The 13,669-nt window shown below is 40.0% G+C and overlaps 1 protein-coding gene across 10 annotated transcripts in view; it reads left to right on the top strand.

The window, feature by feature from the left end:
- The window catches only part of PNPLA7 (patatin like domain 7, lysophospholipase), a 198,839-nt gene that overhangs the window by 35,595 nt on the left and 149,575 nt on the right, over positions 1–13,669 (top strand). For all 10 annotated transcript variants that reach the window (XR_013484710.1, XR_013484709.1, XM_078149930.1 and 7 more), the window contains one exon: positions 13,383–13,460. Coding sequence is in view for 8 of the 10 variants with exons in the window: in XM_078149930.1 (XP_078006056.1) it covers positions 13,383–13,460 (78 nt within the window). In the remaining 2 variants the exon portion in view is untranslated. The remainder of the gene's footprint in view (positions 1–13,382; positions 13,461–13,669) is intronic.

The raw sequence follows: 13,669 nt of genomic DNA, 5'->3' as shown, positions 1-13,669 counted from the left end.
GCAAAGATGATTTTGATATGGGAAGGGGAAAAGAAAACCATCTCTGATGTATTTTACATACTATGGCTCTTGTCTTAAAAAACTCAGCTTCACTTAGAAAATTGACCTTTAAAATGTCTGAGTTTTAGCTTTAGCTCTTTATAATGGCAGGAAGATAAGGCTTTTATCCAAAGGTAAAGTACTAATAAAGTCAGCCGTGATAACTGTTCATTGTTCTATGTACTTCAATGAGAAAAAAATGTTCTTTTGATTTTATCCCTTGACTAGTGATTTGTAGGATCATTTACATTTGTTTGAGAATCACATTTCTGGAAAAATTAATCAGAATTCTAGAATTGTAGGACCAGATTTATTAGACGATGCATATGTTGAAACTGTCATATTATCTGAGGGCATCTGAGGTCCTCTTTTTTGGCTGTTTTTATCTAGTAGACTTTTATTTTGGCATTTAACAACTAATTGGGCAAAATCACAGAAAAACTGGCTTGGTTGAGGACCCAAGGGTAGCTATTTCCTAGACATCATCTCCAGTGGCCCTCATGTACCCTATGAGAAGTAGTGGCAAAGCAAGTCATGGGGCATGGACATGGTCATCCTAGAAGGCAGAATATGAAGAATTTTTTAAAATTAATTTTTTTCAAATATGAAGCATTTGCTTTTTCTCCTTTTTATTCTCTACACTGGGTAAAAAGGAAAAACAAACCCCCTTGTGACACATAAGTATAGTTAAGAAAACCAAGCTACGAGGACTTGACAGAATGTGGTTTTAAATGTTGAGGTTTTAAGTGTTGGTGATGTCAGGGTTATTTATTGCAAGCATGTGGACTCCTTGTTTCTGACACTTGAGAAAGATGAATGTTATTTCCTTCAAGTAATTATATCGTTAAGGTATCCTGCTCATAGATTCTCTAATACTTGAAGAACAGATTGGTGGTGACTGTAGTTGCTTCTTTCTGTTTGCAGTGTACTCAGAGACTGACTTAGTTTTCACAAGGTTTAATTATTACCCTGCTTCATCCCAGCCAGCCAGATCCTCTTCTGAATACAGACCAAAAAAAGAAAGCCTTCTCTAGACTGTGCTAGGTGTGAAGAGGGTAGTTGCTAGCTTAGTCTCCTGACTTTCCCCAAAAGTATGTTCTTCCTGCTGAGCTGCATTACCCTCAGGGGAAATCCATGGATGGATGTCAGCATTGTACTTGTTCAAAAGATGGTGGCATCTTTTAGATCTATTGTCCAAGATCAGTGGGCAAGGTTAAGATTAGAAGATGGTAGTAAGGTATTATGTTTCACAACTCAGGGCTTGATTGATTTGAGATGTAGTAGAAGACAGTGTTATTAGCAGTAAAAATGCCTAATTATCTTTCAAAATAAAGTCACCTAAGAGTTTAGGTCTGTACAGACTTCCCATCAGCATTAAGAAATTAAGTATGATTTTAAAAGTACAAATCCAGGATCCTGTGCTCCAGCAGAAATTGTTCCAAATTGCTTTATATAGTCTTTGAAAGTACAAAGTAGAGGGGGGAAGCTAGGTGGCTCAGTGGATAGAGCACTGGCCCTGAAGTCAGGAGGACCTGAGTTCAGATCTGGCCTCAGGGCAAACACTTGACACTTATTAGCTGTGTGACCCTGAGTGAGTCACTTAACCCTAACTGCCAAAAAGAAAAAAAAGAAAAAGAAAGTACAAAGTACATTGGGATCCTCCCAGCTCAATTAGCATGTTCTGTATTCTGGCCTCTCTTCTAGCAGGATGCTTGAACTTGTGCTTCCTTTTGGCTGTGAGATAGAAAGAGCTGGGCCTGCTCCCTGATCCCAGATTCATCTTTAGGGTCATATGTAGAAGAGCCTTTGGACAGGTATCTGTTTCTTCATGGGTGGGGCTAGATACATGATTAGGTTTGAGTACTCTTATTGTTACAACTTCTGAAATATCTTTTTCCTCTAATCCTCTGCTCTTCCAAACTTTCCCGTCAGGGGAACCACCATCCTCCCACTCATCATGACCCCCAAATTAGGTATCATCCTCAACTCCTTACTTTCTTTCACTCCCCATAGCCTATTAGTTGCCAAGTCCTGTTACTTCTACCGTCACAATATGTCTCGTATACATCCCCTTCTTTCCTCTGACACTTCTACCACCCTGGTATGGGCCCTCAGCCTCACCACCTGGATTTTTGAAGTAGCCTGCTGGCTGGTCTCCCTGCCGCAAGTCTCTCTCCACTCCAGTCCATCCTCCACTGAGCAGTAAAAGTGATCTTCCTAAATTACAAATCTTTGCCATGTCACTTCTCTACTCAGTAAACTTCAGGTGTCTTACACCTTCAGGCTCAAATATAAAATCTTTTATTTGGCATTCAAAGCCATGGCTCCCTTTCCAGTCTTCTTAAACCCTACACCCCCCCACAAATAATCATTAATCCTGTGACACCAACCTCCTAGCTATTTTTCCAATAAGACACTCTGTCTCCAGACTCTGGACATTTTTATTAGCTTTCTTCCATGCCTTCAGTGCTCTCCTTCCTCCACTCCAATTACTGACCTCCCTGGCTTCCTTTAAATCTCAACTAAAGTTCTGCCTTCTAGAAGTGCTTTAAGTCACTTTTGATTAGGGAAATGAAAATTAAAATGAATCTGAGGTACCATTTCAAACCTATCAGATTGGCTGATATGACAAAAAAGGAAAATGATAAATGTTGGAGAGGATATGGGAAAATTGGGTCGCTAATGCACTGTTGGTGGAGTTGTGAACTGATGCAACCATTCTGGAAAACAATTTGGAACTATGCGCAAAGGGCAACCAAACTGTGCATACCCTTTGATCCAGCAATACCACTATGTCTGTATTCCAAAGAGATCGTTAGAAAAGGGGAAAGGACCTACATATGCAAAAATATTTATAGCATCCCTTTTTAAAAATTAATTAATTAATTTTTGGTTTTCAACATTCATTTCCATAAGATTTGAGTTTTGAATTTTTTCCCCCACCCTCTCCTCCCCACTTCCCAAGACGGCATGTGAACTTATATAGGCTCTACTTATACACTTATATAGGCTCTACTTATACACTCATATTAAACATATTTTTCACATTAGTCATGATGTAAAGAAGAATTAGAACTAATGGGAAGAACCACGAGAAAGAAGAAACAAAACAAAACAAAAGCAGAGCAAATAGTATGCTTCTATCTGCATCAGACTCCAAAGTTCTTTCTCTGGAGTTGGATAGCATTTTGCATCGTGAGTCTTTTTGAGTTATCTTAGATTCTTGCATTGCTGAGAAGAGCTAAGCTAACAAGATATAGCATCTCTTTTCATGGTGGCAAAATATTAGAAATTGAAGGAATGCCCATCAATTGGGGAATGGCTGAACAAAGTGTGGTATATGAATGTAATGGATACTATTATGCAATAAGAAATGATGAATAGGCAGATTTCAGAAAAAGACTTGTATGAACTGGTGCAAAGTGAAATGAGTAGAACCAGGAAAAGTCATACGCTAGCAGCAGCGTTGTGTGAAGATCAACTATAAGTGACTCAGTTCTTCTCAGCAGCACAATGATTCAAGACAAGTACAAAGGACCCAAAGGAAAATGATAAAGAACTGATGGATTGTGAATGCAGATCAAAGCATGTTTTTTCACTTTCTTCTTTTTTGTGTTTTTTTTCCTTTTGATCTGTTTCTTCTTTCACAATTATGACTAATACAGAAATATGTTTTACTTGATAGCACATGTATAACCTATATGAAATTGCCTACCATTTTCAGAAGAGGGAAGGGGAGGGAGGGAGAAAAATTTGGAACTCAAAATCTTGTAAAAATGAGTACTAAAAGTTGTCTTGACGTGTAATTGGGGGAAAATGCTATTTAAAAAAATAAAATTCCACCTCCTACAGGAAGCCTCCCCTAATGCCCCTTAATTCTAGTGCCTTTCATCTGTTTATTATTTCCTGTTTATCTGTATATAGCTTATTTGTACATAGTTGTTTCTATGTTGGCTTCCTCAACATAGACTGTGGCCTCCTTGAGAGCAAAGTCTTTTACTTTTCTTTGTATCCCCAGTGCTTAGCACAATGCCTGGCACATAGTCTACGGACTGATTGACTGAATAGGGAGAATTAGAAATGGAACCTATGACAAATAAATGTGATACATGAATCAAAAACCATTTTAATGGTTCAAATGAGTGGATGGGTGGGGAGAGAATGATTAGTAGTCACTATGAAGATATTTGGGGACTGGAGAGAGGAGCAAAGAAGGAGATAAAAGAAGTATCAGTCAATCTCTAAGCATTTATTTATTAAGCATCTGCTATATGCCAGGCACTGTACTAAGCATTTTACGCATATCTCATTTGATCCTCACAATAAACCTTCGAGGTAGATGTTGTTATTATCTCCATTTTACAGTTGAGGCAGCTGAAGCAACAAGTTAAGTGACTTGCCCAGGGTCATAAAGGTAGTAAGTGTCTGAGGTCAGATTTGCACTCGGTTCTTCTTGACTCTACACCCAGCACTCTATACAGTTCCTCCTCTCAAGGGAAGGAACCTAAGTCTAATGAGGAAACAACATGAAAAACAACTACATATGAACAATATATATGCACAATACACTGGAGCTAATAGAGGGAAGGCACGGGGAGGGAGGTGGGAGGATTAGGAAAGGTTTCTCAAAGAAGATGAGATTTTAGCTGGGACTTGAAGGAAGCCTGAGAAGCGTAGAGATAGAAATGAGGAGGGAGAGGGTTCCAGGCATGGTAAACAGCCAATGAGAATGCTTAACATCTGGAGATGTAAGGAGTAGAAAGGAAACCAGTGTTATTGGATATAAAATACATGCGGGAGTGTAAGGTATAAGAATCCTGGAAAGGTAGGAAGGGAACAGGCTGTGAAAGGCTTTCAATGTGAAACAGGATTTTATGTTTGATCCTGGAGGTGATAGGGAGCCGCTGGACCCAGTGTTTGATATAGTGGGGGTATCATGGCCAAATCTGTGCTTTAGAAAGACTCATTTGACTGCTGAGTGGAGAATGAACTGGAGTAGAGAGAGACTTGTGGTAGAGGCAGACCAACCAGAAGGCTATTGCAAAATCCAGGCATGCGATGGTAAGAGCTCACAGCAAGGTGGTGGCAGTATCAGAAGAGAGAAGGGGGCATGAAGAGATATTACAAAGGTAAAATCACTAGGGCTTGACAACAGATTGGATGTTTTGGGAATGAGAGGGAGAGAAGAATTGAGGATAACACCTAGGTTGGCACCCTGGGTGACTGGGAAAGATGGTGGTGTACAGATGATGGTGAAAGAGAATAATGGGGAAATTTGGAAGGAGAGAAGATTTTTTGGAAAAGGATAATGGTTTCGGTTTTGGACATGTTGAGTGTAAGATATCCATGGGACATAGTTTGAAATGTCTAATAGGCAGTTAAAGATGCAAGTCTGGAGTTTAGGAGAGAGGTTAGAGGTCGAAAGGTAGATTTGAGAATCATTGGCTTAGAGACAGTAATTGAAACAGTGGAAGGTGTTTAAGTCATCAAGTAAAATGGTATAGAGGAAGAAGAGAAGAGAGCCCAGGACAGAGCCTAGGGAGACACCTCTAGTATGACCTGGATGAAGAGCCAGAAATTGTGAGGACATAAAGTTTTCCTCGTCCCTGGAATGGAGCGACAGTATGCTGTGGTAGAACAAGTTGTTGACTTAAGGTTGGAAGATCTGATACTTATCTATAGTGCTATGGCCAGGTTGTTTGATCTCTCTGGGCCTCAGTTTGTCAGTTGATCAGTCAGTGAACAAGGACTTATTTTTTTTATTAGTTTATTTTGATTGATCAACAATCACTTCCATATGTTTTTGAGTTTAAAATTTTTCTCCCCCTTCCTCCCCACCACCCTCCCTAAGATGGTTCACAATCTGATATAGGCTATACATATACATCCCTATTAAACATATTTTCACACTAGTGATGTTGTAAGTAAGAATTAGAACCAATAGGAAGAACCACCAGAAAGAGGAAACAAAACTGAACAGAAAAAAAAAAAGCAAATAGTATGCTTTGATCTGCATTCAAACTCCATAGTTCTTTCTTTGGATGTGGATAGCATTTTCCATCACGAAGCCTTTAGAGATGTCTTAGATCTTTGTGTTCCTGGGAAGGGTTAAGTTTATCAATATTAGTCATCGAACAACATGGCTGTTATTGTGTGCCTTATGTGCCAGACACTAGAGATACTAAGAACAAACAGTCCCTGGCCTCAAGGAGCTCATAGCCTAATGGGGAGGACAACATGCAAACAATTATATACAAATAATCTATATATGAGATATATTATAGATAGTCTCAGAATGAAGGCACTAAGGTTTAGGAGGATGTGGAGGGTCTTCTTACAGAAATTTCCTTGTCTGTAGCATGGGGATAATGATACTTGCAATTCCTCAGTGTAAAGGTTCTTGTAAAAAGTACTTTGTAGTCTTAATACTTTGCATACATTATCTCATTTGATCCTTATGACAGCCTTGTGAAGTAGATGCTACAAATATTATGTCCTCCATTTTACATATGATGCTCAGAAAGATTAAATAACTTGCCCATGCCCATATAACTAATAATCCTCAGAGTCAGTATTTGAACCCAGGTCTCTTCTCATTCCAAGTTCAGTCCTCTTTCTGCTTTACCACACTGACAGTATGGTAGAACAGATAGTGAAACAACCAAGTCCTCTGTCTTCTGCCTCATTTCACAGGAAGAACTTGCCAAGAACATGGGTGTGTGAGTTGGCAGATTGTTGTGTTCTTACTCCCCATCAGAGATCCTTACATGGAAATTATACCCTAACAATTTGCAAACTCCTTTATGGTTGGGAGACCTGGTCCTAGAGTTAGCTTCTGGAGTAGTTTCACAAGTATCAACTTCAAACCCAATTGAACATCAACCCTTAGACCTGGCAGACTAACAGATAGACTAACATGTAGCTAATCTGCTAGCATTTAGGGATTACAGCTCTCCTGGGGTGGGATGTGTGCAGAAAAGAGCACTTAAAGCTGTCAGTGCAGCTCTTGCATTGGAACCTTGAGATGGAACTGTAAGAAAATATAGATCAAGAACTTCTGGGACATAATATTTGTTTTTATTTGGCAAAGCTGTCACTTCTGGGAAACTACAGCAGTGGACAGACTAATCAACCACCCAGCATTTGGGAACAGGGAGATACTTTTTACAAAAACTTCTTGCTAATTTAGAATTTGAATCAGTAATAGTGATTGTAGCTATAATTTAAAGAACTGTTTTCTCATGTATTTAGTGTGGAAAGGATTGTGTGTGATGCAATATCATTTTTTAGGTGAATTTTAGGTGAAGAAAATTAGGTGAATTTTCCAGATTAATAGTTTTTAAGCAAATCCATGAAAAAGACTAAGGGAGATTATTCATCTGTCAACATTGCTTTCTTGGTTTTTCTTTTGTAATAAGATGTGTTAACATCCTTTTCATATTGTAAGTAAGTGATGAGAGATCAAAGAAAACAGGGCAGCTGTGCTTAGGCTCAGCAGAGATTGCTGTGGTTTCATTTTATGTGTCTTCTCTCTTAACAGTACAATGGCCAGTGCCATAAAGAGGTGGAAGGGCAGCTATCTTGGGACATGTGGCTTTAGAGTAAGGCAGACTATGCAAGCTGGGGTTGGCTTTTCCACTCCAAAAAATATTGGGAATGAGAAATAGTAGGGGATTAAGCATCCCCTATTCCTTTCCAAGTTCATCAGGATGCTACTAATTGAATTATGTTCTTGAGAGTGGACCACCTTTATATGGTGATATAAGGTTCTAGCACCCTGGCACAACCCAGTTCTAGCTGTTTTGAAAAGCTGAGTTCAAATCTGCAGAGACATCAGAAAAAAAAAGAATGCTTAGGAAAAGGTTTACTCCAAGTATTGTGAGTCTCAGGGGTATATTCCTGATGGCATTTGCACTGTGACTTTATTCATCATTTGGTTACTGTAGGGATCTCATGGTACCTCTAAGGCTAGTTAGTGGGGAAAATTGTATTGTGCTGCTGCTCAGGAAACTGGACAATAGCTGGTGAGTAAGTACTGTGGTTGTGGGAGCTGAAATGATTCACAGGAAATCAGTAGCAAACCTGAGCATAGACCACAACTGTCATAGCCCTACACTTAAGCTCTACTTTGTAGACAAACTACTTCCTCAGTTTTACCCACCAAGGACTTTGTTGGTATCTGACCAAGTTCAGTGGGTTGCATCTGCTCAAACTGTGTTCCAGTTTTCTGCTTTACTACCAGTCAAACCTTCTGTGTCCACACACTTGCCTCATCCCTTCTGTTTTCTCTTTCCACATTACAAATCATTTCTAGCCTCAGCAACCTTTACTTCTAGAATATTCATGCTAATGCTGTAAATTCCTCTGCTCTGTTCCAGGCCCCCTTTGTAGATAGCAAGTTTGAGCCCTGTGAAATCCCACTTGGAACAGTGTGTAACTCCCTCCTCTCTCTCCCCCTGGTCCCCCTTCTGATGTTGGGGAGCTTCCATCCATAATAACTCCGATTCTCTTTAATTTAGTGAATATCTTTAAAGTATCTCTTGGCTGAATTTTCCTATCCACTATGTGCTAAATATTTGGGGGTCGAGGAGGATGACACAGTACCCATAAGACATGATCTCCATCCTCAGGATGCTGACAGTTTCACTGGTGACACAAGATTAACACATAAAAAACCAAATATAAAACATAAAGAATTATAGTAGTATAAGCTACATGTGTGTATATGTATATATACATATATATGCATACACACACACACACACACACACACACACACACACGGAAGAACAAAAAGCAAAGATGTAGCCTATGAGTGTAGGGGAATTTCACTTAGATGTTGTTTCTTGGAAGGCATTAAGTATTGATGCAGATCTTAAAGAAAGTGACAGACATGGCAAAAAAGAGTCAGGTAATTCCAAGAAGAGGAAATAATATATGTAAAAGCACAGACATAGAAGTCAGTGAGACATATATGGGGGAACAATAAGAAGCCTGGTAAAAATGGAAGGCCTCTGTTCAGAAGTCTGGAGAGGTGATATTGTTTATGTCAGTGGTGACTCACTGATGGAGGGAAGGTATTGATATCAGGCAGAATCAAGCAGTATTTCCAGTCAAACATACAAAAGTACCTATTGGGAGTAATAGTTCCAAATGAAACATATTCTTACTCTCAATATTAATACAACAATTGCTGATGCCACTTGAGGGTAGGTGAAGTGACCTTGTTGAGCAAACCAAAGCTGATGTGTATCTAGAGAGGCTAAATGAGTAGAGACACAAGTCTCAGACTTTGTGGTTCCTGCTCGCTCTGACTACTTGAAAATGTCCATTATAACTGCCAGAATCTATCAGAAGGGCTTGCTGACTTCTTATGAAATAGATGACTAAAGGAAGCAGTACAACCAAGTCTTTTTTTTTTCTTTTTTGCTAGGCGTGGGGTTAAGTGACTTGCCCAGCTAGTGAGTGTTATGTGTCTGAGACTGGATTTGAACTTAAGTCCTCCTGACTCCAGGGTCGGTGATCTATCCACTGCACTACCTAGCTGCCTCAGTACAACCAAGTCTTAAGAATTACTGAGTCTAGCAGTAGTAGCTTTTTTTTTCATCTACCAGTCTTGGGACTTTGTTCGCTATACTGGTGCCTTGAGCTTTCCCCTTGGAAATGTTTAGCCTGGAGAAGAGATCACATTCAGTTTGAACCGGGTCAGGCACTGTGCTAGGTGCTAGAGATACAAAGGCAAAAGTGAAATAGTGCTTGTCCTCATGGACCTTACATTTTTTGGGGGGGAAGGGGTTGGAAGGAAGAGGAATAATATGTACACAGATAAATAAATACAACACATATATTAATACAGAGCAGTTTTGTGAGGGTGGGAGTGGAGAGAACACTAACTTGGTGGTGGGAGATCAGGAGAGGTCTTATATAGGAGGTGGCATTTGGGCTAAGCTTTAAAGGGAGTTAGGGATTCCAAGAGGCAGAGGTTTAGAGGGAGAGCCTTCCAGACATGAGAGATAGCCTGTGCATCAGCATGAAGACAGGAGAAGGAATTTCATGTGTCAGGAAATTTCAAGTTGGCCAATTTAACTGGAACATAGAATGGGAGTCATGTGAAATCAATTGAGAAAGATAGTTTGGAGTAAGATTGAAAAGAACATTAAATGCTAGGTTTGTATTTTATACTAGAGGCAGTCGGGGGTGGGGGGGCGGGGAGGCACTGAAGCTTCCTGAGCAGGAGAGACATGGTCAGACCTGTGCTTTAGGAGTATTACTTTGTCATCTACTTGGAGAGTAGATTGGAGAAATAAGAGACTTGAGGCAGCAAGTCCAATTAGGAGATTATTACAGTAGTCTAGGTTAGAGTTGATGAGGGTCTAAATTAGGGTGGTGTGAAGGGAACTGATACAGAAGATATGGAGACAGCAGAATTGTTAAGACTTGGCACCTGATTATATATGAAGAATAAATGAAAGCAAAGAGTCAAAGATGACTCCGAATTTGTGAACCTGCATATCCAATTCCTTTGACAGAAATAGGGAAGTTTGAGGGGAAGGCAATGAGTTATACTTTGGAGAAGTTGAGTTTGAGATGCCTGTGTTATGGTATTTTGGTATAAATGTCTAATTTGTTGATGTAGTTGGTGAGGCAGTTGGAGGAGTTCAGAGAGGGATGAGGTCTGGCTATGTAGATCTGGGAATCATGTACATAAAGATGATGATTGGATATATAAAGCTGATGAGATCACCGAGAGAGAATGTAGCAAGAAAAGGACATATCCAGGGGTATCCTAGGTTATATCCAAGGAAAGGAGTCAGGCAGAATATGGATGATGAACCTTCAAATGAGACTGAGAAGGAATGGCCAAATCTGTCAATCAAAAAGCAATTATTAAGTGCTTACTTTGTGCCAGGCACTGTGCTAAGCGCTGGAGGATACCACTACCAATTAAAAAAAAAAAACAAACAGCCCCTGTTCTTAAGGAGGCATATTCTACTCTAGGAATCAATATTGTAAATAACTAGGCATATATATGATTTATAAAGAGTAGTGAGGGAGGTAACCTCAAAGAGGAAGGCATTAGCAACCAAATGGACCAGGAGGAGCCTCTTACAGAAGGTGGGATTTGAGCCAAAACTTGAAGAAAGTCAGGAAGAGGTAGAGGTAGAGAAAGAAAACATTCTAGGCATAGGGGAAAGCCAGTGCAAAAGCATAGAGACAGGAAATGGTATATCATATGCAGTGAACGGTGGGACAATGTAGCTGGATCTTAGAGTATGTGGAGGGGAGTAAAATGTAAGTAGACGAGAAAGGTAGGGAGCATCTAGGTCGTTAGAGGTTTAAATGCTAAGCACAGTTTGTATTTGATCCTAGAGGTAACAGAGAACCATAGGAGTTCACTGAGTAAGAAAGTGACATTGGTATATCTTTTAAGAAAATCACTTTGGCAACTGAATGAAGTATAGATTGAAGTGAGGAGGGATTTGAGACCGAGTGAGCAACCAGAGTGCCATTGTGGTCGTCTAGATATGAGCTGATGAGAACCTGAATCAATGTGGTGCCTATGAGGAAAAAGAAGGGGGTGCAGATGAGAGATGTTGCGAAGGCACAAATGACAGATTTTGGCAACAGGTTGGATATATCGGATGTGTGAGAATGCGGAGTCTAAGATGACAGCAAGGTTGTGAGCTCGGGTGAGTGTGAGCTTGGGAAGAGTGACCAGAAAATTAAAAGGAAATTCTGTGTGGGGAAAACATCATGAGTTCTGTTTTGGATATGCTGAGTTTGAGACGTCTACCTGGCATCCAGTTCAAGATGTCCAAAAGGCAGCTGATGATGTAAGATTGCAGTTCAGGAGGAAGACGAGGCTGGGGATATAGATACGAGAATCATTTGCAGAGAAATGATCATTGAACCCGTGGAATCTGCTGAGATCTTCAAGTGAGGTAGTACAGAGGGACAAGAGATAAGGGCCCGAGATAGAGTCTTGAGGTGGATACTTCAGGTTTAGTAACTGTGACCTGGATAAAGAACCAGCAAAGGAGCAGTCTGAGAGGTAGGAGGAGAGAACCAGGAGAGAACAGAGTCATGAGTATCTAGAGAAGAGAAAGTTTACGGGAGGAGAAGGCGGTCTACAGTATCAGACATTCAGAGAGGTCAAGAAGAATGAAAATTAGGAGAGAACCACTAGATTTAGTGGTTAAGATATTATCTACTTCCCTTTAGTGGTATTTTCATTTACGTTGTTTTAATCATTGTATATATCGTTTGCTTGCTTCTACTTGTTTTACTCTGCATTGTGGCATGCAGGTCTTCTCACTTTTTTCTCAAGTCATATCCATTCTTTCTTGCTGCATAATAATATTCCTAATATTCCATCACATTCATAACTCATGTCTTTTTTAGTCATTCACTAACACAGCTTTTTCCTGGGTTTTGTCAGTGAAAGGGAGAAGATATAAGACTACTTATGATGGTAGAGTCCAGTGAAGTTTTTTGAAGGTTGAAGGAGATCCAGGCATGCTTGTAGGCTGCGTGGAATGAGCAGGTAGAGAAAGAAATATTGATAGTTAGAAAGAGAGAGGGGCAAGCTCCCAGTGATGGTGGGGATCAAGGACAATAAAGACAGGAGTTGGCTTTGGTAAGGAGAAGGAACACCTCTTCCTCTGATACTAGAGCAAGGAGGAAAGAATGGAGGATAACGTTGAGTAGGGTTAACCTGTAGAATTGAGGAGAAGAGGATACTCTTAACAGGTTGACTTCATTTTCTCAGTAAACTGAGGCTAGGTCCTTTGCTGAAAAGGGGGTGAGAGTAGAGAAATGGTTTTAGTAGCTTGAGGAGAGGAGATGGGATTTATACTTCAAGTGAGATAGACCGTGATCTCTGAAGTCCCTTCCAAATGTAAGATTCTTTTAATTCAGTTCACTGGTTAGGATGACTTTTCTCTGGGATTTCAGAGCCTTGTCAGTCATACATGGATTTAGTTAGATATTTATTATCTTGGTTTGCCTTGTCATGGCTGGAAGGTCCAGGTGAGTATTTTCTGGTTGGTTTTTTTGTTTGTTTATTTTTTTGCTAGGAACTGCAGAGGGAAGAGGGAGGGAAGAGGACCATATAGTTTCTAAGAATGTCTTCTTTCATTTTTATGTCTATTCCTAGCTTTTCTTTATCTTCTTGCTTCACAGTGGTGTTTTTCTTACCTATCATCTCCAACCCGTAATTGTTTTTCTCGCTTATAGGAATGAAGCATTCGTCTTGCAAGCAAATTCCTTCTTATTCTTTTGTAATTTTCCTATTTGAGGTGTTGTTTGTTGAAACCCTTCATATTTCCAATTTTCCCCCTCAGGATCCTTCACTCTTGGACAATAGAGTGACCTTGCTTCATGTACCTGCAGGTACTGTGGTGTCAAAACAAGGGGACCAGGTGAGTAAGAGGCTATGGTAGAAGGAGGGGATTGGTAAATACTGCTACCACCTCGAGTCCAAGCTTTCCCATCATAAGGGCATTTTTGAAGAAGGGAACATATATTTAAAGAAGGGCAATGACTACTCTCAATACTAATTGAGGTTAATTTTTATGCTGAAAGGGGTCTAGAGAGATAGGAGGAGCATTTGGCCCAAGCTTAGACTGCT

This window comes from Phascolarctos cinereus, unplaced genomic scaffold (genome assembly GCF_003287225.1).
Source record: "Phascolarctos cinereus isolate Bilbo 61053 unplaced genomic scaffold, phaCin_HiC Scaffold_2;HRSCAF=192, whole genome shotgun sequence".
Lineage (NCBI taxonomy): Eukaryota > Metazoa > Chordata > Mammalia > Diprotodontia > Phascolarctidae > Phascolarctos > Phascolarctos cinereus.
Note: the sequence above shows the minus strand (reverse complement) of the source record. Positions and strands in the feature narration are given on the sequence as shown.